Source organism: Miscanthus floridulus, chromosome 9 (genome assembly GCF_019320115.1).
Source record: "Miscanthus floridulus cultivar M001 chromosome 9, ASM1932011v1, whole genome shotgun sequence".
In the NCBI taxonomy this organism is placed as follows: Eukaryota; Viridiplantae; Streptophyta; class Magnoliopsida; order Poales; family Poaceae; genus Miscanthus; species Miscanthus floridulus.
Genome location: NC_089588.1, coordinates 110,873,976 through 110,900,032, shown reverse-complemented (window position 1 = coordinate 110,900,032; position 26,057 = coordinate 110,873,976). Strand labels below are relative to the sequence as shown.

The following is a 26,057-nucleotide window of genomic DNA, read 5'->3' as shown; positions in this document are numbered from 1 at the left end:
AGGCAAGTTCTTGAATGGATGCAAACGTTGATGTTCCCTGATGGGTATGCAGCGAATCTGAGGAGGGGAGTGAACGTATCTACTCTGCGAGTCAAAGGGATGAAGAGCCATGATTTCCACATATGGATTGAGCGGCTTCTTCCGGCGATGGTTCGTGGCTATGTCCCTGAGCATGTCTGGCTAGTGTTGGCAGAGTTGAGCTATTTCTTCCGCCAGCTTTGTGCCAAGGAGTTGTCTCGAAAAGTGGTTGAGGACTTGGAAAGACTGGCGCCGGTGCTTCTCTGTAAGTTGGAGAAGATATTTCCACCCGGCTTCTTTGTTCCGATGCAGCATTTGATCTTGCGCCTCCCGTATGAGGCACGAATGGGGGGGCCCGTGCAGGGCCGTTGGTGCTATCCAATCGAGAGATGTCTAAAGGTTGTTCGAAGTAAATGTAAGAATAAAGGCAAAATTGAGGCTTCCGTTGCAGAGGCATACATTCTGGAGGAGGTGTCAAACTTCACAACAAGTTACTATAGTGACAACCTTCCCAGCGTGCATAATCCACCCCCTCGCTACAATGCGGGCGAAAATGAATCGAACCTCAGCCTTTTCCGAGGGCAGCTTGGAAGTGCAAGTGATTGGAAACCCAAGACATTGAGACATGAAGAGTGGCGCACTATCATGCACTATGTGTTGACCAACCTTCTCGAAGTGGAGCCGTACATGCAGTAAGTTCACAACGAACTTGTTAAATATGCTGTCACTATTCGGTATCCAACTCTCTTGTTTCTCTTTGTTATAGGGAATTTCTTGATCACTACTGGCATCTATCAAGGGAACCTACCCCGCAGGAATGTGATACCCTTCTTAAACAGGGTGCGGGAAATGGAATGCCCGATTTCATTTCTTGGTTCGCACAGAAGGTATTGTCCAACTTTGCTCGTACTTAGTTTGACATTACAAGTTGCTCGTACTTAGTTTAACGATATATCCTGCTTGAGCTTGCAGGGCCAAACCGATGAGTCTATGGATCCCGAGTTAGTACAGGTGTCCAGTGGCTTTCTGTATAGGGTCAGGTCATTTGCCGCTTATGACGTGAATGGATATCGCTTTCACACGACAGCACATGAGGAAAGTCGGCCCAATCGAAGAACCACAAATACCGGAGTTCTTACGCCCGGCACTGATGGGGCCGATTATTATGGGAGAATCGAAGAAATCTACGAAGTCAAATTTCGTGGTTCCAAACCCCTTAAGCCCGTCATATTCAAATGTCATTGGTTTGATCCTGCAGTAACGAGACGGACCCCTAATCTTGGGCTGGTCGAAATTCGTCAGGATTCCGTCTATCTAGGGGAAGATGTCTATGTTGTTGCTCAACAGGCGATGCAAGTTTATTATCTGCCATACGCGTGCCCAAATGACGACCGTCTTAAGGGTTGGTATATTGTGCAGAAGACATCGCCACATGGTAGACTACCTCTCCCAAATGATCAAGATTACAACTTAGACGGGGAGTTCTATCAAGAGGAGGGGCTAGAAGGGAGTTTTGAGATAGACTTAACCGGTGCGATCGAAATGGAAGTAGATAATGAAAGGGTTGATGAAGAGGACGACGGAGATGAGGTGGAAAATGTGCAAGACTTAGAATTACTTGAGCGAGTGCGTACAGGCAATGCCGATGATGACAACATTGGTCCTTCGGATAGTGTTGATTATTTCGACATGTGTGATAGTGATGATGAGAGTTATGATCCGGCTGATCCCGATCATGATGCCTATTTCTAATACAAGTAATACTATCATTTTCTAATTATGTTTCGTTTATTTTGCATTTCTTTTTCAGGTTGTCCTGTTTATATGTGCTTATTGGTTTACTCTTTTTAATTGCAGGTGATTGACAAAAGATGGTGGGCGGTATGAGGTCCGTCGGGTCGTTTTATCGGAGCTCGGTGTCCGCTCCAGCTGAGGAGGCTCCTGCAGCTGAGGAGCCGCCGCGGAGGCGCAGGGGTCGGCCGAAAGGCCAGGGTCGGCCGAGATGCCAGGGTCGGCAGGCGCGTGCAGCGACTCGACCACCGTCGCCTGTACCTCCCTCGCCTCAGGAGGAGGCGGAGGAGGAGCAGCACGAGCACGAGGAGCAGGCCGAGCAGGAGGAGGGCGAGCACGAGGAGGAGGGCGAGCACGAGGAGGAGGGCGAGCACGAGGAGGAGGGCGAGCACGAGGAGCCCTCGGCGGGGGGTTCCTCTTCCTCTGCTTCGAAGATCTGGTTGCGAGGCCCTTCACGCCTCCCGGAACAGGCTATACCTTTCACGAAACGGCCAGTGATTCGCCCCAATGGGCCAAGGTAAGTATCTTAAGATGTTATCGCTACTTCATTTGATATGTTTAACATGGCAAAATACAAACTAATATTTTTTCGTTAATCACTTGGACAGGGGATGGAAGGTTGTGGCTGCAGGTGATCACAAATGCCTTCCCGGTGGAATCCTGGGCCTTCTGTGTAGGGAACACTTCCCCGGCCTGGTGGCCTGGGCAGGAGGGGTGGAGCCGGCCTACACGTTCGAGCACTACGCCTCTGCCCCTGATGCACGAGATCGGGAAGGCAGGAAATTCGACAACAAGGCGCAGCGGGTTGTGAAACAGTTGTGGGTAAGCCTTCCCCGCACTATCTTGCTCAATACATCGCATTCCTATCACATCCTTGAAATAATGACTACATACATAATGTTTATATGCAGGATTACTACAGATGTGACGAGGGATACGAGGAGAGGGCCGAGAGGCACGCTTACAAAGCCTGCTACAAGCTCGTGAAGGACATGCACTACGAGGCGCGTATCCTGGCTGTACAGCAATACAAAGCTGTCTTCGAGGAAGTGAAGATCGACAAAGACCTCGCAAGAACCTTGACGCTGACCAAAGAGCAATACATGCTGGTAAATACTGTTTCTTCCTGAGATTAAGTACACTTACTGTGTTCTTATATGACAAATGCATGTTGACGTGTAGGTGCCTCCAATTTGGGTGGCCGGTAAAGGCGAGTGCTGGAGGAAAATGGTGGACAAGTGGTGCTCCCCAGAGTGGTCGGAGACACACGCCGCTTGTCGGGAGCGGCGTTTGATGATGACAGGTGCACCACACCATCAGGGGAACCTTACCCTTGCCGAGTACGCGGAGAGATGGGTACGTGACTTCATTTATGTATTCCAACGCTTGCTTCTGCATAGTTTCTAATGATCTTACTGTTTGTTTCATAGTCGGCGTCACATGGTGGCGCACCTTGCTCCCAGGTGAAGGCATGGGCTATGGCCCACAAGGGCAAGGCGACGTCCGCCGTCGACTTCAACCCGGAGGACCCCCCCCCCCCTCGGCGTACAGCAATCCCTCCATCCAAAGCCGTCTCACCGAGTACACAACGGCGGCCAAGGCGGTCCATGGGCCGGAGTACGATCCGAGCACCCAGGATTTCGAAGGTGACCTTGTCATGAGGGTGGGAGGAGGCAAGAAGCATGGCAGGTATTGGCTTGGCGACAGCGTCGTCGACACGGCCACTACCCCCACTCTCTCCCAGATCCGAGCAAGCGACATGGGCCAGAGGCCGCCCATACGCCCACGGCCGACCAGTACACAGCACGCCATGCAGACTTTGCAGGTTATTACTCTTTTATTCGTCGTTCATTGTTTCTTACATACCTTTCACTTCCATTGTAATAGTGGGGTGAAATTTTGTAGGCCGAGCTTGAAGAAGAGAGGAGGCATAGAATAGCGTTGGAGGCGAAGATTGACGCTGATCGGCAGAGGCAGGAGCACATGTTTCAGTGGATGCAAAATCTCGGCGCGAAGATGGGTGAACCTCTGCCACAAGCGCTATTCCTTCCTCCTCCTCGTCCTGATGACACTCCTGTGAGTACATCTATCCTCAGTGCCGATTAGTCTTTAGCAATGGGAATGATGGGGTGATTTGCATCAAAGGTTACTCAGCTTGTTAATTTGCAGTTTGCAGAGCTGCTAGTTCACTTCTGCCCCTTTTGCTTACCTTGGTTTGGGTGTTGTTCCGTGTTCGCTGCAGCAGCTCTTGCTGCTTTACCTCTTAACATGTACAACTGTAGATAAAACTTGAAAAGTCACACTAATTAAGGATTGGAGTTGAAACGCTCGTTGATCCAGCCTCCACATGTACAACTGTAGAACAATTACTGGCTGGCTGGCTGGCTGCCGCCTGAGACTGACTGACAGCAACGTGTGCCGACCCATATACTAGTATGCGACATCGAACCAGCCTGCTGCATATGCTGCCTTCTAGAAGCTAGCTAAGCCTGCATCAGGATGTGAAATTAGCCCTGTAGTGTGTACCTGGTCAAAGGGGTACATACCAGTACTTGTACACGTACGAGTGGTGTCGGAGTATACAGGATTGAGACCGGCCGAGTACGTACTTGTCTAGAAGAAGAAGAATTTTGGGCGTAGTACGTCTGGCAGTGCAGCCAGCCACCGATCGATGCTGCGCTGTGACACTGACACCGTGAGTGATGCCAATCGAGTGCGTGTGACTGACAGACAGGTGTAGTAGAGTCTCCGAGCGCGGGAAGAAACTGTCATCGAGAGAGAGAGAGGTCAGTGTACGCACGTGTGGCATAGGAGTGTGTCTACTGGTACACTGTTTTGGCTGCGCTCTGTTGGACCGGATATGCTTTCCTGGCCTCGGGAACCACACAGCTGAAACAATCAGAACCTCCTTGCCATGGAATAGGTTTTCAAGGCATTGTTTTATCACCTGCTGTATTCCCATATTCTGTTGACCTCCTTGGCTTGGTAGTTGAGAAATTATAGAACTTCCTATTTTGTTCAAATTGAAATCATGGGACACATAAACCCATATACGATGATCATACATTTTGAACTGGGCATCATTGTAAACTAGTTGTGCCAAAGTACTCTTACCCATGCCTGCAAGGCCATAGATAGGAACAATCACTATCTCATCATTGTTGGTATTTGCAGATAACAGCTTTATGATTTCCTGCTTTTCTCCATCCCTTCCTATTAGTGGTTCTTCAGGCAAATCTGACGTTGTTTCACGTTCATCATAAGGCAGCTCTGTAGTAGTGCTATTGCCCTTTATAAAGTTAAAGCTACCAATTTCGTTTCTGAGTTTTGTCAGTTTTTCTCTCAAACTCTTCATCCTATTAGCCACGGCAATATTCTTGTATGCCACCGGGAGACATGAGAGAACTCCTGCCATCTGCAAGAATTTTATTTCTTTCTCAGTTGGAACCTGGACTGAGCAAAGAGGCCTAACAAACTATATCGAACTAGAAACTAAAATAGGAACATGCTAGATGCTTCAAATCTCCTATAAAGAAGAATCAGCCATAATATCCCTACATACTATCATATACACAATAAGAATTACTGTTTTGGCATGACAGACGTCTCTAAGGAGACTAAAAGTTTCTTCTGACAGATCAATGGAAGTTTAACCAATCGATTAGCTTCTCCAGAGAATTAATCTTATCTATTCTTTGTGCAGGGTCAATCGGCGGCATCAAACGATGTACCTCAAGACCCACCGCAGCAGTCGCCGTGGTCTCATTGGTGATTTGCTTCTTTTCATGTGTTGAACTTATTCCTTGTGTTGCACTTATGCTTGTAATGCACTTGTGGTGGATACTTTAAACTCGAACCTTATGTTGGTATTGTGGTATGACATTTGTGTACCATTGTGGATTATTGTGACATATGTGATGTGGTGTGTGGAGATGATATATATATGTGATATATGTGCTGTGAAACATATCTGTGCTGTGATATATATATATGTGCTGTGAAATGTAATGCAAAAAAAAAATTCAGATTTCTGAGGCTTTGCCGAGTGTTATGACCAAGACACTCGGCAAAGAAACACAATTTGCCGAGTGTTATTACCAAGAAACTCGGCGAAAAGCTATTTTTAAAAAAAACCAAATACTGTTTGAAAAATATTTACCGAGTGTCTTACAGTGCCACACTCGGCATATGTTTATTAGTTGCCGAGAGCAACACTCGGCGAAAAGGATTTTTAAAAAACCCAAATACTGTTTGAAAAATATTTGCCGAGTATCTTACAGTGCGACACTCGGCATATGTTTATCATTTGCCGAGCGCAGCACTCGGCGAAAAGGAATTCTAAAAACCAAAAAATATTTTTATAAAACTATTTGCCGAGTGCCTTGCCGTTTGACACTCGGCGAAGTAACTGTTAACGGCGGGTCCGGCGTTACGACCGTTTACTTTCGCCGAGAGCTAAACTGCACACGGCAAAATGTTTGCCGAGTGCCCGATAAATGGCACTCGGCAAAGTTGGCTTTGCCGGTACTATTTATGGCGAGTGCTATTCGCCGAGTGTGGCACTCGGCGAACAATTTGCCGAGTGTTTTACGTAGTTTGCCGAGTGTTTCGGGCACTCGGCAAACGCACGGAGTCCGGTAGTGAGAGGAGCAGGGACAGAACCAGACAAGTGGTTAGCGCCCAAATTTATAGTACGAAGTTTTCTGCAATTGCCAAGGCAGGACGGAATATCATCTGTCAGGTTATTGGACAACAGATCAATGAAGTGGAGGTATGTGAGGTTTCCGACCTCTTGAGAGATGGTGCCTGCCAGGCCATAGTCATGGCGGAGGCCGCAGCAGGTCACCCCAGTCCATTTGCAGAAATCGGGAACTGGTTTGCTGGTGTCGTTGCTTGCTGCATCCACTACCGGAGGTGGCTTCTTTGCCGAGTGTTACACTCGGCAAAGGACGCTCGGTAAACAGTTTATCGGCAAAGACCTCTTTGTCGAGTGCACTTTATCAGGCACTCGGCAAAGGCTTTGCCGAGTGTCAATCCGACACTCGGCAAAGAAAAGTGGTTGTGACGGCGAACGCCACCGTGACGGTGGCTTTGCCGAGTGTCAAGGTCAAGCACTCGGCAAAGTTGGCCACTTTGCCGAGTGCCACCGACAAGACACTCGGCAAACAGGACACCTTTACCGAGTGCCTGACCCGTGACACTCGGCAAATCTGTGATGTTTGCCGAGTGCAATGGCCATTGCACTCGGCAAAGCATGTTCCCAGGTAGTTCCCAGGTAGTCACTTTGCCGAGTGTCATGGTCATTGCACTCGGCAAAGTGACTGAAAACAATCTTTTTATTTGTTTTTTACATCCCATCCAAACAAACAGAAGATATATATAACAAAAATCACCAATATCACATATATATATCATCAACAGCACATATATATCACCAACACCACATATATATCACAAACGTCACATAAATATCACAAACGTCACATGTCTCACAATATATCACAAATAAGTTCACAAGCAATCCAAGTGCTCCATCATCATCAACCACAATTGCAAATAGAAGTACCATTAACAACTACAAGTATCATCACTGATTTGGTGAAGGATTCGCTGAAGCAAGAGGATCGTTCGATGCCGCCGATTGATTCTGCACAAAGAAGAAGAGATTGCATGTGTGAGATAAGATAAATATATACCATACATGAATAAAACTTTCATACTCTACTAGATTTGACCGTAAGCATGAACATACAAACTAAAGCATTTATACTCATAGGAGTAGAATAGTGAGGAGTTAGAGGTGGAGGTGGAGCGAATAGCGAAGGTGGCGGAACTACACCCGTAGCGGCGCCAAGACTTTGCATGTACTGAAGAATCTCCTCCATCCTCCGCTGCTCAACCTCCCGCTCGGCCTCCACCCTCTCCATCTTCGCCTGCATCTGCTCCCATATCCTCCTCTCTTGTTCTAGCTGGGCCTACAATATATTCACCCCAATGTTACAACAATGCAAAGGAAAGGTATGAAAAAACCAATGAACGATGAATAAACCAAGAATAACCTCGAGTGCCTCCACCCGGTGGTGTGAAGTGTCCTGCCGGGGTCGTATGGCCGGGCTCCTGCTCGTGCTGCTTCCTCAAATCTGGGAGAGACTAGGAGTAGCGGCCGAGTCGATTGCGTCGTCGCCAATCCAGTACCACCCATGCTTCTTGCCTCCTCCCACCCTCATGACGACTTCTCCATGAAGGTCCTCGGTGCTCGGATCGTACTCTGCCCCATGGACCTTCCTTGCCATCGATGTGTACTCACTGAGACGGTTGTGGACGGTCACATTGCTGTACGCCTCGGGCCCGTCCTCCGGGTTGTAGTCGATGTCAGACGTCGCCTTGCCCTTGTGGGCCATAGCAAATGCCTTGAAGATGGAGCAAGGCTGGCCACCATGTGACGCCGACTGCGAGAAAAACAACAAGATGATTAGAAATCATGCAGAATTGAGCGTTAGAATAAATAAATGAATTCGCGTACCCATGTTTCTACATATCCGCTGAGGTTGCGGCTGCCTTGATGGTGTGCTACACCTAGCATCATCAAACGCCGCTCCCGGCAAAAGTTGTGCGTCTCCTCCCACTCGCATGAGCACCACTTGTCCACCATCTGTTTCCAGCACTGGAGATGCGCGGTGCACCAATAAGGAATCATCTATAGGCCATGAAGTACATGACATATCAGAAGATGAAATTAAGCCTACTTTATCTCAAAAGGAATCAATATTAATGTTCTGTATTTACCTATAGGTACTGGTCCCGGGTCAGCGTCATGGTTCTTGCATCCCTTTTGGTGACCTTTGTTCCAAGGACGGTCCCATGGTAAGTTACGATGGCCTGGATGCGCGCCTCGTAATGCATGTCCACGATGAGTTTTTTGCAGCATTTGGTAGCCACTGCATCCGCCTTGGCCTCATGTCCGTCCTGGCATCTAAAGAAATCCTACATACCAACACGATGTATCCATTCATTATTTCAAGAATATCCAATAAATGCGATGTATTGAGCAATGTAGTGCAAGGGAGACTTACCCACAGCTCTTGCTTCACCCGCTCCGCCTTGTTGTTGAATACCCTACGGGCCCGATCTGCAGCATCGGGGGCGGCGGCGTAGTGGTCAAACGAGAAGGCCGGCCCCGTCACTCCGGCGTACTCAACCAGGCCAGGGAAGTGCTCCTTGCATAGAAGACCGAGGATGCCATTGACTTGGCGTGTGTGACCACCTCCACTCGCCACAATTGTCTAGTTCTTGCCCAAGTGATTAAGAAAAATTATTAGTTTCTATTTTGATTTTCAACATATCATATAAAGTAGTGATAACATATAAAGTTACTTACTTTTCCCCCTTGGGTCGAATCAGCGGCCGTCTCTCACGAGGTATCGGTCACTGAGGGAAGCTCGCGGGACCTCGCAAGTAGACGCTCGACGAACTAGAGGAAGCGGAACCCCCTGCTGTCGCCTCCTCCTTGTCGTCCTCCTGCGCGTCCTCCTGTGCCTCCTCGGCGTCCTCCTAGGGCACCTGCTCCTCCTCCTCTTCCTCACGCGACGGGGCGGCAGGCGATGGCTCCCTCCTGCGGCTGCTCCTCCTCCTACACCCACCGCCCACAATCTTTTCTATGGCTTATAAGTCGGCTGATGCACCCACATATTCAGTGTGGTATTAATAACACTCCTAACATATTCCAATTATCCTACCTAGCTTTAAATTGTTAAATACTTCAACCAGACAAGAAATTGTTGTAAATAAATATTTGTATGTTTAGAGATAATTGGAGATGGAAACAAACTCTAGGATTCTTTCCAACAGAAATGTCGGGCGGCTCACATCAACTTAAGTTTGTTGCCTTATGCCTTGATTTGTAATATGAGTAGCCATGTGTATGATAAAAACTTGAAAGCTAATAATATAATCACTTCTAGGAATTTGACTAGCATCTTCATTACTTCTGCATTTCAATGCGACTGAGAAAAATTAACCCAAGTGGACCATCAAGTGCTCTTGGCATTAAAAACTTCCATCAATTTTTCTGACAGTTATTTAATGTAAGAGATACCTCGGTCTGCAGATGGGTAACAAAATGCAGCAGCCACACAACAAACAAATGAACAATAGATTGCCTTGAAATCAACGATAAGACTTGCAAGTCCAGCAACTAAGAACTAAACTTTGATACGTGTGTGGAACTAGTCACTCGCTCCACCAGCCACACAAAGAGTGAACCCGACTTGAAGCAAGCTCAAAGCAAGCCGTATTCAGTCAGACAACACGTGTACAGAACACATGGAACCATTGCCGTTTGGTTTGCTCGAGATAGAATTCCATAAATGAAATCATTTATAACGATCACATATCCCCTTCACCACTATCTGAGCAAACAATGGGAGTAACATAGTAACATTCGCATATGTAAAGCCATGAATTACTTATAACGATCAATTAACAATCGGACTAACATTCTGCTAGCAAGCAACTACATGCCTAGAGCAGCGAATCAGTCACCGCAAGTAGCAAACATCTGTAGCTGACCGAACAAAGCAAGAGGCGGGATCACAGAACATCAGAGCTCTTGCAGTTTCCGCCAAAATCGGACAAGCGCGCAGCACAAGACACGGGTATTACCTGGTGCCGCCTTCGCCGCAGGCCAGGGCGTCGGCGAGAGCGTTGCCAAGCTCTTGGCCTCCTCCTCTCCTCCTCCTCTCTTTCTCCTCCTCCTCCGACGGCGCGGCGCGGGGGGCAGTGCGGGTGCGGGCAGGGGCGGCGGCGGCGCTACGCTAGCGCGGGCGCACGGGTGGCGGCAGAGCTGGCGCGTGCGTGTGTGCGTGTGTGTGGTGTGTGTGGGCCAGCCCAGCCGGCGGCGTTAAATTCCCCCTTTGCCGAGTGCCCCCGATCTGGCACTCGGCAAAGGTTTTTTTTATTTTTTTTACTTCTTTGCCGAGTGCCACCTGGCCTGGCCCTCGGCAAACAGGTTTTTTTTTTAAAAAAATTCTTTGCCGAGTGCCCCGATCTGGCACTCGGCAAAGAGGTTTTTGTTTAAAAAAATTCTTTGTCGAGTGCCCCCGATGTATTTTTTAATTTTTTAAAATTCTTTACCAAGTACCAACCGGGCTGACACTTGGCAAAGAGGGGTTTTTTAAAAAAATTTAAAAATCTTTGCCAAGTGTCAGCCGTCCTGACACTCGACAAAGAGGCTCCTTTGCCGAGTGTCATTTTTTGACACTCGACAAACCATATTTTTTTCACTTTTGACCTCCAAACTTTTTCTGCAGTCCTCATACAATACCTGGTACTCCATGTTTCAATGTGGCACATTTCCCGGACTTTTTCTATATTTCTTTAATTTATTTTATTTAATTGAATTTTCTTGGATAATTCAAATTATAACTGCTAGTCATTCGAATAATGAAAAAAAATGAATGGAAAAATGATATTCATGTTATTTAGTATAATGTGAGGCCGTATCCAGGAACAGACCACCAATTTTGAACATCTTGTTCACGAAACATGACCACGAACTTGCGGTCGAGTTGTTTTTAAATTCTATAAAAAGCAAACGAAGTCCGAAAATCATGAAACTTGTCAAGATGTCATGATATCATATGTGGAGGCTGTGATAAAAAATTGAGGAAGTTTCGCGCAAGTTTGTCACGAATCTCTGAAGAATCTCCGAAAATCATGAAACTTCTCCAGAGATTCTTCGATTTGCAAGCATCGTACGTGACAACTTACGCGAAACCTTCGTAATTTTTTATCATAGCCTCCACATATGATATCATGACATCTTGACAAGCTTCATAATTTTTGGACTTCGTTTGCTTTTATAGAATTTAAAAACAACTCGACCGCAAGTTCGTGGTCATGTTTCGTGAACAAGATGTTCGAAATTGGTGGTCTGTTCCTGGATACGGCCTCAATTATTCGAATGACTAGCAGTTATAATTTGAATTATCCAAGAAAATTCAATTAAATGAAATAAATTAAAGAAATATAGAAAAAGTCCGAGAAATGTGCCACATTGGAACATGGAGTACCAGGTATTGTATGAGGACTGCAGAAAAAGTTTGGAGGTCAAAAGTGAAAAAAAAATATGGTTTGCCGAGTGTCAAAAAATGACACTCGTCAAAGGAGCCTCTTTGCCGAGTGTCAGGATAAGACACTCGGCAAAGGATTAACGGCGCCTGACTGACGTTAACAGAGGCAACCCTTTGCCGAGTGTCTTATCCTGACACTCGGCACACTACCTCTTTGCCGAGTGTTATTGTTTGCCGAGCGCCGAGCACTCGGCAAACCACCTCTTTGCCGAGTGTTATTGTTTGCCGAGTGCTTGGCACTCGGCAAACCACCTCTTTGCCGAGTGCCAGTTGTTTGCCGAGTGCTTTCTCTCTGGCACTCGTCAAAGAGCCTCTTTATCGAGTGCCCGATAAAACGCACTCGGCAAAGTCTGGGACACTCGGCAAAGAAGCTGTCTCCGGTAGTGATCCCATGACGACAGTGCATCACTAGTTATGTGGGATTTGAGGGATAAGAGTGCCAAGAAATCACGATGGCTACTAGTAGATACATAGACGGAGCCATCACTAGGGCGAGCTAAGGCGGCCGCGCTGTAGGTCCCCTTGGCTGGGCGGGCACCACATCCCCACCCCCTGGAGGTCGCCAGACACCACATCAACAATAGATGCATCTTGGTTTTCCACTAGTTCATTGAGCTAGCATTGCTTCTTCCAGTGGCAACGGCATCAATTGAAAGAACCTTCTCAGCTTTGAATATAATCAAGACTGATTTGCGCAATAGAATGAGCAATGAGTGGCTTAATGACTTGATTCTGTGCTACATTGAGAAGGAGATTTTTAAATGACTTGATCCTGAGAAAATTAAGAGGACTTTCTAATCCATGAAAGATCGGAAGATGAGTTTACCACCTCTAAAGCGGCCTCGATGTTGTTAGTGTTTTAGGAAAGGTATATCTAGATGTCCATTTTACATTCTTCAATGCTTTTATGATTAATGTCGTTTTCTTATTGACTTGTCTTAAAATTGACAGGTTTTGTACTTCATTTCTCTATTGAAACATCTATTATTGATAATTCAAGTATTAAAAGGTAACATCTTGATTCTTGGTAGTTCTACATTTTTTGCCCAAAACATACATGTTGTCGTTGGTAGCCAAAATTTTATAGTACAAGTCTTAGGTCATTTCTCGGGCTGGATTTACCACTAGGTAGATAGAGAGCTGGATGTAACCAAGAGGATATTGGTGACAAGGGTGAGCATGGAGATCTGCCATGTACATGGGCAGGAGATCATCTTATGGATGTTCATTCTTGTGGTGGTCTGCAGCTGCACTTCAGCAAGGTGATGGTTTTATTGTGGTGGTCTGCCCTTTGCCGTGCTTGCCTGCAGTGCAGCGCCATCCATCCTGTGGGGTGGAAGCTGTTAAATAAGGCATGGATATCTGCACTGGTGATTGGTGGCCAAATCATCAACAAGAACCTGGTATCAAATTTTAAAGGATTAATACAACATTTTTTATTCTGAAATGGTTAAAAAACACTATCTTTGAAAAGTAAAGATGGCATCTCTATCTGCGAAATAAATTTGGGAGGACCGTCAAAAGTTGAACTATTCAAATGTGGTAAGCTACAGATAGAAATCGCACTGTAGTCAAGTATCAAATCATTATGGCATTCCAACACATGATGCTAGTAACAATATACTGGTTCAGGTCAGCGATGGAAAGAGGCATCTGCAAACACCCTCACCATACAAACCTTGAACACAAAAGCTCTACTTGCTACTGACAACAAGATCTTGTACCCACTAAAAGAATATCAGCTGAATGATCAACTCCCCTAAAGAACATAGGCTTACAATCTTTCACCACCAAAAAAATAGATTGTTGGAAAAATCAGACCTTGCCATAGAACATACTAAAAGAAGAGGTCAAAAATCTCCAAATCTACAACTAGACTCGCTACTACAGAAACGAGCTTTAGTCCCGGTTGGGAACTAGCTCTACTCCTGGTTTTCCAACCGGGACTAGCAATCCGGGGCTAAAGGTGTTGTTCTTTAGTCCCGGTTTGCCACAACCGGGACTAAAGATCCTCCCAGCTTTAAAAAAAATAATGCCTCCCACCGCTGCGCCCTGTGAGATTCGAACCCAAGACCTCATGCACTGCCTCGCGCGTAGCTTACCACCCCACCTACACAACACATCTAACAATGGATGGGATGCTTTCCTTTTGAACTAACCCATCCGGGGACCTTTAGTCCCGGTTGGTGTTACCAACCGGGACTAAAGGGTCCTTTAGTCCGGGTTGGTGTTACCAACCGGGACTAAAGGGTCTACCTTTAGTCTGGGTTGATATTACCAACCGGGACTAAAGGTTGGAGAACTTTTAATACCGGTTTAGCCATTGGGCAGGGACCTTTAGTCTCGGTTGGAGACACCAACCGGGACTAAAGGCCTTCTAGTCCCGGGGGCAAAAAATGCTAAGGCTAATGCCAAATTGGGACATCGTTCTAAAGTATGTTCTCTAGTAGTGACTACTACTTTTTTTCTCTGCCATAATTCATGATGCAAACACATGTTTTTTTTGGAGTAAAATGCACCCTGGGTACTTAAACTATTGGGGCATTACCATCTAGGTACTCGAACTGAAAAAGCTACCATCTGGGTACTTAAACTATGGGGGCATTACCATCTGGGTACTCGAACTAAAAAACCTCCCACTTGGGTACTTAAATTATTGGGCCATTACCATCTGGGTACGCGAGTGGGCCGTCAGGAGCACAAGAAAATGAATTTTGATTCTTTTTCTTTTTCTGAAAATGGATGAATAGTGCTGGAATTTGTTATTTTTGTAAAAAAATAATTAGAGCTCCAAACATTCTAAAAATTTTTGTGTAGCCTCTATATGATGTACTCTACCTAGGAAAAATATGAAACTTGGAAAATGAATAGTTTTTGTATGTTTAAAAATTACCTCTTTTAATTAATAAATGAACTTCCATAAATTTTATAATTAAAATAAATAAATGTCCAAAAAGAGGCGGCCTACCTGTGCTCGCCTGCTCGCTCGCACACAGTTAGGCTGCCTCTTTTTGACATTTATTTATTTTAATTATAAAATTTATGGAAGTTCATTTATTAATTAAAAGAGATAATTTTTAAACATACAAAAACTATTCATTTTCCAAGTTTTATATTTTTCCTAGGTAGAGTACATCATATAGAGGCTACACAAAAAATTTTAGAATGTTTGGAGCTCTAATTATTTTTTTACAAAAATAACAAATTCCAGCACTATTCATCCATTTTCAGAAAAAGAAAAAGAATCAAAATTCATTTTCGCGCGCTCCTGATGGCCTACTCGCGTACCCAGATGGTAATGGCCCAATAGTTTAAGTACCCAAGTGGGAGGTTTTTTAGTTCGAGTACCCAGATGGTAATGCCCCCATAGTTTAAGTACCCAGGTGGTAACTTTTTCAGTTCGAGTACCTAGATGGTAATGCCCCAATAATTTAAGTACCCAGGGTGCATTTTACTCTCTCTTTTTTCTTTCCAGTCGAAATCAATGTGAAGTGATATCTCGTTAAATCCACCATGACCTCTTCTTTTAGTATTGTACCTTGTTATAGAACAGACTAAAAGAAGAGGTAAAAAATCTCCAGATTAAGGCGATTTTTTTTTTGTTGAATCATCACCGGACTTGTCAGAAGAAGTGATGGATGCAGCGTAGGTTGAACAGATGCTTGGAGATGATACACCGTGCATGAAGATTATTCTCCTAACAAATATTGTCTCTTAGTTTGAGATTACCACTGAAAATATACTAACAAATACTGGCCATTTTGTGTGAAATAGTGGGCTACGCCAGTGTGATTACTCCTATCCTATCCTTTAAAATTGCACCAGCTTCAGCCTACTGAAATAATGAAATGTAAGCCTACTCCATTGATGTAAGTTGGACCAAAAAAAAATTAATTTGATATCAAAACAGTGATGACATAATATTAATTAACTAGCTCTTAAAACCAACTCCTTCAAGGATTCAAGAGCAAAATCCTTCCTCCTCATGTTTGCAATTTATTCGCTCCAAGTGAGTTCTGAAATGGAGGATTTTGGGTTGGGAATGAAAAACCCGGGTACGAGGACAGTATACAAGGTTAGTGGCCAATCTAGAAAGAGGAAAGAGGGGGGGGGGGGGGGGGGGTGTTCTAAATAATGGAAAGGTAGAAATCTGACTAGCATTATATTGATAGACATAACAAAGAACACAACTGAGAGTATCAACTTAGAATGCTGCATTTACGTGTAGAATGGTAAATGTCTAAATAATGGAAAGGTAGAAATCTGACTAGCAGTATATTGATAGACATAACAAAGAACACAACTGAGAATATCAACTTAGAATGATGCATTTACGTGTAGAATGTTATATGAGTAAAAAAACCAAATAAGAGCATTCGATATCCAAAGGATCGCAATTCTCATATCTTTACAATTTCATGCTTCCCAGCGGCATGGTGGTTCCCAATATGAGGAAACCATCTTACCGTATCGATATCCATATCGCTTTATAGAAAAATTTGCAGAACAACAAAACAATGAAGCTAACACCAACCACTACGGGATATGGGAGCTTTGCCGAGGCACTCGGCAAACTCTTTACCGAGTGTTGCACTCGGCAACCAACACCCGGCAAAGATTTTATCAGCAAACATTCTTTGCCGAGTGTTTTTTGTTGGGCACTCGACAAAGACTTTGCTGAGTGCCCAGAAAACACTCAGCAAATATTTTTCGAAAAAAATAAAAAAAAAAACAAGCACCACCGGCCGACGCCCACCACCGAGCTACATCTCGCCGCCACCACCGAGCTGCCTCCCGCCGCCACCAAGCCCGCAACGCCACCACGCCCTAGCTGCCGGTGCCGAAGCTAGGGCCCACCTCGACCACGACCACCTCGCGGCCGACCATCGCGCCCACCACCACGAAGCTCGCGCCCACCACCACGGAGTCCGCCACCTCTCACGGGGCCCCCAACGTGAGGCCTCGCCCCGCGAGTCCCCGCCGGATCCGGGGAGGAGGGGCCAGGGCGGCGGCCGGAGAAAGGGAGAGGAGGGGCGGGGTCCCCGCCGGATCCGGGAAGGAGGGGCGGTGTGGCGGCCGGATCTGGGGAAGAGGGGGGAAAGGGAAAGGAAGGGCAGGGCGGCGGCCAGAGAGAAGGAGAGGAGGGGCCGTGGCAGCGGCCGGAGAAAGGGAGAGGAGGGGCGGGGTCCCCGCCGGATCCGGGGAGGAGGGGTGGTGCGGTAGCCGGATCCAGGGAAGAGGGGCGGTGCGGCAGCCGGATCCGGGGAAGAGGGGGGAGAAAGGGAGAGGAGGGGCAGGGGTGGTGGCCGGAGAAAGGGAGAGGAGGGGCGGGTCCCCACCGGATCCGGGGAGGAGGGCGGTGCGGCGGCCGGATCTGGCTGGATCCGAGAAGAGGGGGGAGAAAGGGAGAGGACGGGCTGGGCAGCGGCTTTGGAGAGAGGGAGAGGAGGGGCCGGGGCGGTGGTCGTAGAAATGGAGAGGAGGGGCGGGGTCCCCGCCGGATCCGGGGAGGAGGGGCGGTGCGGCGTCTGGATCGGGGGAAGAGGGGGGAGAAAGGGAGAGGAGGGGCCGGGCGGGGGCTTTGGAGAGAGGGAGGTGGGGCGGTGCGGGAAAGGAGGAGGGAGGGAGGCGGGCGTGCGGCAAAGTTTTTTTTTTCTTTGCCGAGTGTTCCAGATCTGAGCACTCGGCGAAGTTTTTTTTATTTTTTTTCTTCTCTTTTTTTCTAGAAAAAAGATTTTATTTCTTTGCCGAGTGTTCTAGATCTGAACACTCGGCAAAAAAATTTTATTTTTTTCTTCTCTTTCTTTTCCAAAAAAAAGATTTTATTTTTTTGCCGAGTGTTCGGCAAACCCTCTCTTTACCGAGTGTTTTTTTTTGCCATGTGTTTTTAGCGCAGCACTCGGCAAAGAACATGTTCGTCGAGTGTCCGAGAAAATACACTCGACAAACATAAAAACACTCTGGCAAATTTGAGGATTCCGGTAGTGAACCTACTAGGTGTCATAGCACCCTTTGATGAGTGAGCATATCGAATTCGACGAAGCACCTCAGATCGACGGATCTTAAATGCGTCCCTACACAATACAACATCTGCCCACTCGAACAATAAGTACTACCAAATACAAAGCATCCCAGAAGGCCAGAATTGAATAAAATAACCACTCGGTCAGTAATCCTCACGCTTTCTGGAAGCACTCGCACCTGAAGTAGAGTTGCCTCCCCACGACCGGACACCATGGCATCGGTGGACGTCGACGACGACAGAACGGGTGTTCTGTGAAGTACGTAGGGCGCAACAGGGGCAACCTGCGGGCGGATCTGCCGGATGCCAGTGCGCTTGCTTCCTAGTACTGTACTTCCCAGCCGGGGGTCAAGGTGGAGATGGCCAAGTCGCTGGATTGGGGAGGGCTGAGGGGCAGAAGGAAGGAGGATAATGGAGGCCACCAGCGCACCACTAGCTCGCCAGTCGCCATGGAGGAGGAGAACGGGGGCGCGGAGCAGTGAGCAAAGGGGCGCGGTCGCAGCCTCGCCGGTCGGCGCTCACTACTCTCGACTCGAGAACGGGCGGATGGTCGACTGGCGACTGTTGGCTTCTGGGTGGGGCTGGAATCCTCTCCACTGTGGGCTGTTAGGGCAGACCCAATGATAGAAACTAGTAGTTTCTATAACATAGGATACCGCACTAAAAAGTAGCGCTTTCAAACCCATGTTTCTATAACATCATTCATACAAAGAGTAAATTAAATGCAGCACCAAAAACAGATAGATCAATTGTGACAACTAGTTTTACAGTCCACATGTGTTCCATCGACAACACACAATGACAAAGAAACAAAATTGGTCGATAGCTGACAGCAAATCAACACAGCCGGCAAACATAGATCATATTTCTGCATTCCATCACTTTCCAGAACCAAATATCACCATACAGCGACCCATAATTCAGTCTCGAAAACCATACATTAATTAATAATAGCAATCCGGAGATAAAGATAACATGTAACATACATAGTTCGTACGGAAGTACTAAAGTTCATCATATGCAAAATAAAATAATAAGGTGCCACGTCCATGTCAGGTAGGTTGCACATGCACTCCAAAATCCATCAGGTCGCAATGGACTCCAAATCTTCAGAAACCATCATCTACAAGGAAAGAAATAGTGATTAGATAAAAAACATTACTTAGTGCAATTGGAAAGGTTGAACTGGCACATGTGTTTTTCAAAAAACTAATCTGTTCTTTGTAAACAAACATACTAGGATGACTTAGCTATATTTGCACACTAAACCAAATCAGATTGAAGATATGTACCTAATTATTTTCTCTATATGTATTCCCAAACTTTTGCCAAATATGATCAATCAAATCAGATTGAAGTTGTCTATACGCTTGGCGATCATGTAAGGTAGTATTTCTGTTAAGTACATCTTCCATCTCAGGGTTTTCTCCATGAGAGATTGTAGCTTCTTGAACAGTATATGTGATGGCTTCCTCATTCAAATCAATTGGAACCTGCTCTATATCCTTTTCATCTTCAATTATCATGTTGTGGAGAATTATACAAGCAAGCATGATATTCTCCAGATCTCCTTGGTCATATAGACGGGCTGGTCGACGCAAAATACAAAAGCGAGACTGCAAAATGCCAAAGGCGCATTCAACATCCTTCCTTGCCCCTTCTTGCTTCTCAGCAAAAAGTTTATGTTTATCAGATTGTGGTTTACGTATAGACTTCAAGAAAACAGGCCACTCTGGATATATGCCGTCTGCTAAGTAATAACCAATATTATGTTGTCTACCATTGATAGAGTACTGCACCTGAGGTTCTCCTCTCAGCTGCTCGACAAACAAATGTGATTGGTTAAGCACGTTGATATCGTTGTTCGATCCGGCAACACCAAAGAAGGCGTGCCATATCCAACGATCGTGCGAAGCAATTGCCTCTAGAATGATCGTAGGAACACCGTGATCACCGTGGGTATACATACCCTTCCATGCATAAGGACATTTTTCCTAGTGCCAATGCATACAGTCAACACTCCCTAGCATGCCAGAGAACCCACGACGCTCACCAATCTCCATTAAGCGCTCAACATCTTGTACTGTTGGTTGCCTCAAATACTCCGCCCCAAATTTTGCAATCACTCCCTCCACAAATAACTTCAAACACTCTACTGCAGTACTTTCACCAATCTTAATATACTCATCAAGCTGGTCTGCTGGGCTTCCATTTGCTAACTGCCTTATTGCAGCAGTGCACTTTTGAATTGGAGATAGCCTAGGGCGATTAGCAGCATCCACTCTTAAGGTGAAAAAGGGAGACCACTCACCTAGGGCATGGACAATGCGCAGAAACAAGAGCCTTCTCATCCTAAACCTTCTACGAAAGATAGTAGAATTATAGATAGGATTCTCCGTGAAATAGTCATCCATAAGCCGCTGATTGGCTTCTTCTCGAGGCCTTGCCACATACCTCCTTGGACCACTACTGTGTCTCCTCCCTTCTTCTAGTGCTTCAATATCATTCTTCAATTCTGCAACCATCTCATCTTGCAGGTCTTCTAATACTTCTTGCTCGGCTTCAAATTCTTCAAATGTGTACAACTCTTCTGGATATATGTTGCCATCCTCGTCTTGAGGTTCAGCATCACTCGGTGGTTGGTTAGACATTAGGAGAACGAAGAGAGAAGAACTACAGAAAGAGGAGTATGTATACCCGCTAGATGCACATATATATGCAGGGAAGCAGGCAGTGTTCACACCAAGAGGCAGTGGGCAGTGTTCACACTAGTAATTTTCAGTTTTCACACCATGATGGGTTTCAGTTTCACACAAATAATGGTCAGTTTTCACACTAGAGTCAGTTTTCACACTAGAAGCAGTTTTGACACTAATTGATAATTGCAAAGTTTATATACACACACCATCATGCTTGGAATGTTGTTATTTTCTTTCTAATTGATAATTGCAAAGTTTTATAATAGTACTAGATGCAAGTTGTAACAAAAGGTTCTCTCCCTGTATTGCTTCACTAATTAGGTATGGGCTATTGCATCTGTGGCTTCATTTCATATATAGAAGAGGAGTCATGCAGCATTCACAAATGGGAACTCAGAATATTTGAGACATTTGATGAGATATCCTTAAGTTTATATCAAACAATCAATAAAGAGGTTGTTCCAACAAAGAGGTTGTCATGCAACAGACATCAAGTTTATATCAAACAATCAACAAAGTTTATATACACACACCATAAGCAGTTTTGACACTAATAAATACATCAGTTTTCACCAAGTTCATACTTGAAAGGATAGGTACGAGTTTTCAAGTGCCAGTTACCTAGAACCCCAGTAGTGTCACATAGAAACTCATCATACACTCCAGTAGAAGAAAAAGCTTCTGGACACCAAGTTCATACTTGAAAACCTACTGTCACAAAGAAATTAAACTTTAACACATACTCTCCAGTGCTCAAGTAATTGTCACTACAAGCATTTAGCAAATACCTTAATTATTTGTACCAAATAAGGCCAACCTCATACTCTCTAGTGCTTTCTCCCTCTCAGCCAAAGCATGAGCATTCATATTAGTTGTTGGTGCTAACAGAAGCTCTCTGTAAGTGTCTAGCATTTTACACTTGAGTTGCTTCTCTGCTGCCTTATCAGTCAACCTAGCAGCTTCTACCTTACTTTTTGCCATAATTTGCTGCGTCTCCGCCATCTTCTCATGGTCCTTTCTAGCCAATGTGCTTACTTCAATGAACTTGTCTAGCTTGTCAGTAATAGCAGAAAAAGCTTCAGGTGTCTTCTTTTTCCCATAGAGCTCAGCCTTAGCCTTCTTATGTCCAATAGGACGAATCTTAGGATTATCTTCCAAATTCACCACTTCAGACGGCGAATCAACTGCACACTTGTTCTTCTCTTTTTCCTGTTCCTTTTTCACATATGCAGACCACTTCCTTTCATTCCGCACAACCTTCCAAAAGTGCTTCAGTGTAAATTCTTTATCATTATGTTCACCAGCATACATCTTCTCAGCAATTTCCATCAATTGATCATCGCTCACACCACTTCTGTAGACTTTGGTGGTTCTATTCCAGCAACCATGGAAATCCATTACTGGTTTCTTAACACGGTCCCAGCGGATCTTCAGTTGATTCTGGTTTCTCCTACGGCAAACCTCTATGTTTTTATTGTATTCTTCAATAACATCCGCCCAATATTGATCTGCCTTCCTATCGGTTCCATCAACTGGGTCCTTTGAGTTACGCAGCCAAGCAGAAGCCTACATTCACAAAACAACACCTCAAAGTTTATAACCAAGCAGATTGTTCAAGTTGTTCACAAACTAAGAAAGGATGCTTACCAATCTAACGTCTTCAGGTTTCGTCCAATTCAATCGCCTCTCAGTCCTCTCGTCTTCATTGGTTTCATCCGCATCAATATTGATTGTTTCTTTGTCTTCTGCATTGCTTTCTAGGGTTCTTTTCAAACTTGGAGCAGTTTGAGAAATTGTAGTTCTACTTGTTGTATTTCCAACTAAATGGAAATTCTCTGGACTACCATTTGACTGGAGAAAATTGGTAAACCCACCTGGTGGGTACATCCTAAAAAATGAAAAGAGATGTTCAATGAGAATTCATCGGATCATATAGAAAAAGCATTTTCTACCATAAATACTTGTAGTAACAGTATGAACCACGTTGGAAACACTAAAACTGATAAGAACAATTGCCTCGATCAAAATTGCCTCGATCAAAATTGGAACACTAAAACTGATAAGAACACATACCCTTCATTGGAGCCCATCGGAGAGGAATTTGTCCACCACGTTGGCAATCTGGCTGCTTGAAGGCTTGGAAGTGGTGGAGATGCTGCTGCAGTCACGCGAGAGGGATAACCGGCGGCCGAACTGGATCCATCATCAGGGGCGACGGGAGCACCGACTACCGAATCAGATCGGGTAGCGAGGGCGACAGGAGCACCCCTGCCCTGCCCTGTCCTGCCTTCCCATGTCCTGCCTTGCCTGGAGCTTGACGATGGCGGCCGAAGAAGATTCATGCTTGCAGATTGGGGGCTGGATGATTCTAGGTCTTGGAGGCCAGGCTATTTGAGGCCAGGTGAGCGCGCGGGGGAGATCCAGGCGAGCACGTGGGGGAAAGGGCGACGCAGTGGCGGGAGAAGCGCGGGGAAGGGAGGGAAGGGCGAGCGCGCACGGGAAATCGAAGGCGGGAGCGCGTGGGGGAGATCCAGGTGAGCACGTGGGGGAAAGGGCGGAGATCCAGGCGAGCGCGCGCGCCATTGGGCGACGCAGTGGCGGGAGTGCGCGGGGGAGATCCAGGAGAGCGAGCGCGCCATCGGCACGAGGGGGCGGCGGTGCATGGGATCCGGGTGCAGGGCACTCAACGCTGGTCGTTTCTTCCCAATGGCGTTTTCGTAGTTTCTAGGTGCATCGGTGCTAGCGTCGAAGTCGTTTCCTACTGAAGAAATGGTTTCTTCATTTTTTTTTCTCTCTCTCTCTTCATTAATTTTCATGCCACATCGGCAAAATGCTGACTTGTCCAAGTAATTAATGAAGATAGAAACTACCATAAATACACCATTGGGACTGCCCTTATTGTTTTTTGTTGGGTCCCCTGCAGCCCCTAGCCTGTGTCCGCGTAAGGATGGCAACGGGGCGGGTTCGGATCGGGTAGAGTGTCTGGACACCCAAAATCAAAATCCGAACATAAAACCTGAATCCGCCCCGAATACTATACGGATGGAAATCCATCCCCGAAACCGAAACCCACGGATCCCCGAAACCCGATGGATAATCCGAAACCCGGAAACAATTCACAAACCAGCAGGCTACCGGCTGCTGCAGTTTGGACGCAGGGGTAGGGCCGAGGAACTGCGGACAAACCCTGAAACTACGGATTGCCGACTGGGGCACTGGGCGAGTCGCAAGGCGGCGAGGGCCTGACCTGAGGCGCTGCAGCGTGACCGTGTCGAGCTCGAGCGGGGTGGTGCAGGGCGTGCGGGGAAGCGGACCAGGTGGTCGGTGGCCGGTGGTGCGGACGATGAGACCAGTGAGGTGCAAGGCTGCAGGCCTGCGGGGAGGCCGCCATCACTCTCGGGTGGGATGAGCGGGTGAGGGAGAGTGTGGCCGGTGGTGGCGTGGTGCGGATGATGGGACGAGCGGGGTGCAGGGCTGCGAGCCTGTGTCGAGGCCGCCGTTGCCCTAGGTGGGATGAGCATGAGGGAGAGCCTAAGAGGGTTGAGGGATTGAGAGTTCCAGGCTTATATACCTAGGGTTACTAGTTGGGCTCCTAGTGGGCTGAATCTTTCGGGGCCCAAACGGACATCCGCGGGTGAAATTGAAGATCCGCACCAAACCCGTTGCATTTTGGGTATCCAAACCCAAAAATCCGTGGGCGAAACCTTGACACCAAAACCGAAACCCGTGGACCCAAAACTCATAGATATCCGCCCCGAACCCGATCCGCTACCATCTTAGTTTGCACCCACAAGGTGGGTAATTTTTAGAGATGGTTCTTTTTATGAAAACAGCCCTGGAAACACTCCCTCCCCGGTCCTCCGCAAAGTTTCAGAGGTTACTGTGTTAAGTGAACCACTCTTAAAAGTTTCAGAGGTTACTGTGTTAAATGGGTTGCCTGTGGAGATAAGGTGATTCATAGTTAGACGTGGCTAGCAGTTTCAACTGGCCATGAAAAAAACTACTGAAATGCTATAAACAGGACGTCCGACGCCAGCGACTCCCTTCGGATGGACACGTAGCGTGACATGCACCACAACTTTGTCTTTTTCTATTCCCTGCTCATTTTCATGTCTCTTATTCTCATTCGGATGTCGCGCCGCACTCCACTCGCTGCTGCAGCGTTCTCCCACCGTGCCCCCGAACCTGCGCCGCTCGCTTGCTCACTCCTCCCTCCCACGCCGTCGCGCGCCCCACCTGCACCACTCACTCTCCTCACTCCTCGCTCCTCTCTCCCTCCCGTCACGCGCCCCACCCGCACCTCGCTCCTCGCTTCGGCCGTGCGCCACACCGCTCGCTCCCTCTTGTAACGCGCTGCGCCCGCCAGGCTGAGCCAAGGCATGTGCTATTGGTGCTAGATGGTGGTGGTGCTCGTGCGCCGCCACTCGCCACCATATCCCACCCCCGATGACCGGAATCGACCGGCCCCAGCCTTCCCCTCCCCTATGTTGAAAGTGTATGTTTCAAGTGTTTCATATGTTTCAGAGGTATGTTGCAATTGTTACATATGGATGTTGCAAAGTAGATTGGGATGTTGCACATGTTGCATATTCTTGCAAGTGTTTTCAGTGTTATGTTGCAAGCGTTTTAAAAAAATGTTTTCAGACATATGTTGCAACAAGTGTTTTATCTGGATGTTGCATATGTTTCACACACATGTTGCAAGTGTTTTATGTGGATGTTGCATATGTTTCACACATATGTTGCAACAGTGTGTTTCTAATGTTTCATCTGCGTCCGACGTATGTTGCATCCAAGTGTTTCATATTGCAAGTGTTTCACAAGGGCACGGTGAGTGATGGGCTCATGGCCCAGGCACCGGGGGATGGGGCGTGGCAGAGCTGGGGACCGGCAGACGTGGTGCAGCAAGCTGGGGGCGGGCTCTCGAGTTCCGCCCACGCGGAGAGAGAAGAAAGGGTCTGAGGGAAGGAGCGGGGCACAACGACTGGTGTAGGGTGCGCATGCGAGGCGGGGGCGAGCTGAGGTGGATGGGAGCGGGCTTCGTGGCCGTCCATCCGGACGCGAGGAGTAGCGGGCGCAGGTCACCAGCGGTCCCCATGGGTGCGGGCCCCCGGGTGGACGCATGAAAAGTAGGCACATGCAGGAGGGCGAACTCCAGGCGCGCGCCGAGGAAACAAATCGGATCGGTCCATGGTACCGTCCGACGAATCAATATCCGACGAATCAATATCCGGACATCCGGACGCTGGCAGTTCCGAAAAAACTAGACACCTATAGAAAAAGCATTTGTGTAGTAGTGTCTTTCCTCGTGCCTCTGGGCTTAGTGACAGGCTGAGCAGGTAGAGTTGCAAATTTGCATATGATGCATGCACAATTGGCCGCCTGTGCTCAAAGTGG

At 46.9% G+C, this 26,057-nt stretch overlaps 1 protein-coding gene, 1 long non-coding RNA gene and 1 pseudogene across 2 annotated transcripts; 1 reads left to right on the top strand and 2 right to left on the bottom strand.

The window, feature by feature from the left end:
• Positions 1-644: 644 nt before the first annotated feature.
• On the top strand, positions 645-1,351 carry LOC136482644 (uncharacterized). The gene is made up of 3 exons (XR_010765146.1): positions 645-710; positions 785-905; positions 991-1,351. It is a non-coding gene; the product is annotated as an uncharacterized lncRNA (long non-coding RNA).
• A 17,902-nt stretch (positions 1,352-19,253) lies between these two features.
• Positions 19,254-20,612, bottom strand: LOC136480574 (uncharacterized; annotated as a pseudogene).
• An 837-nt stretch (positions 20,613-21,449) lies between these two features.
• On the bottom strand, positions 21,450-23,002 carry LOC136480573 (glutathione S-transferase T3-like). Its single transcript, XM_066478077.1, has 3 exons — positions 22,734-23,002; positions 22,308-22,548; positions 21,450-22,226 (listed from the first exon to the last, which is right to left on the bottom strand). Exons 1-3 carry the CDS (start codon positions 23,000-23,002, stop codon positions 21,450-21,452), a joined length of 1,287 nt encoding a protein of 428 aa, XP_066334174.1.
• Positions 23,003-26,057: the final 3,055 nt, after the last annotated feature.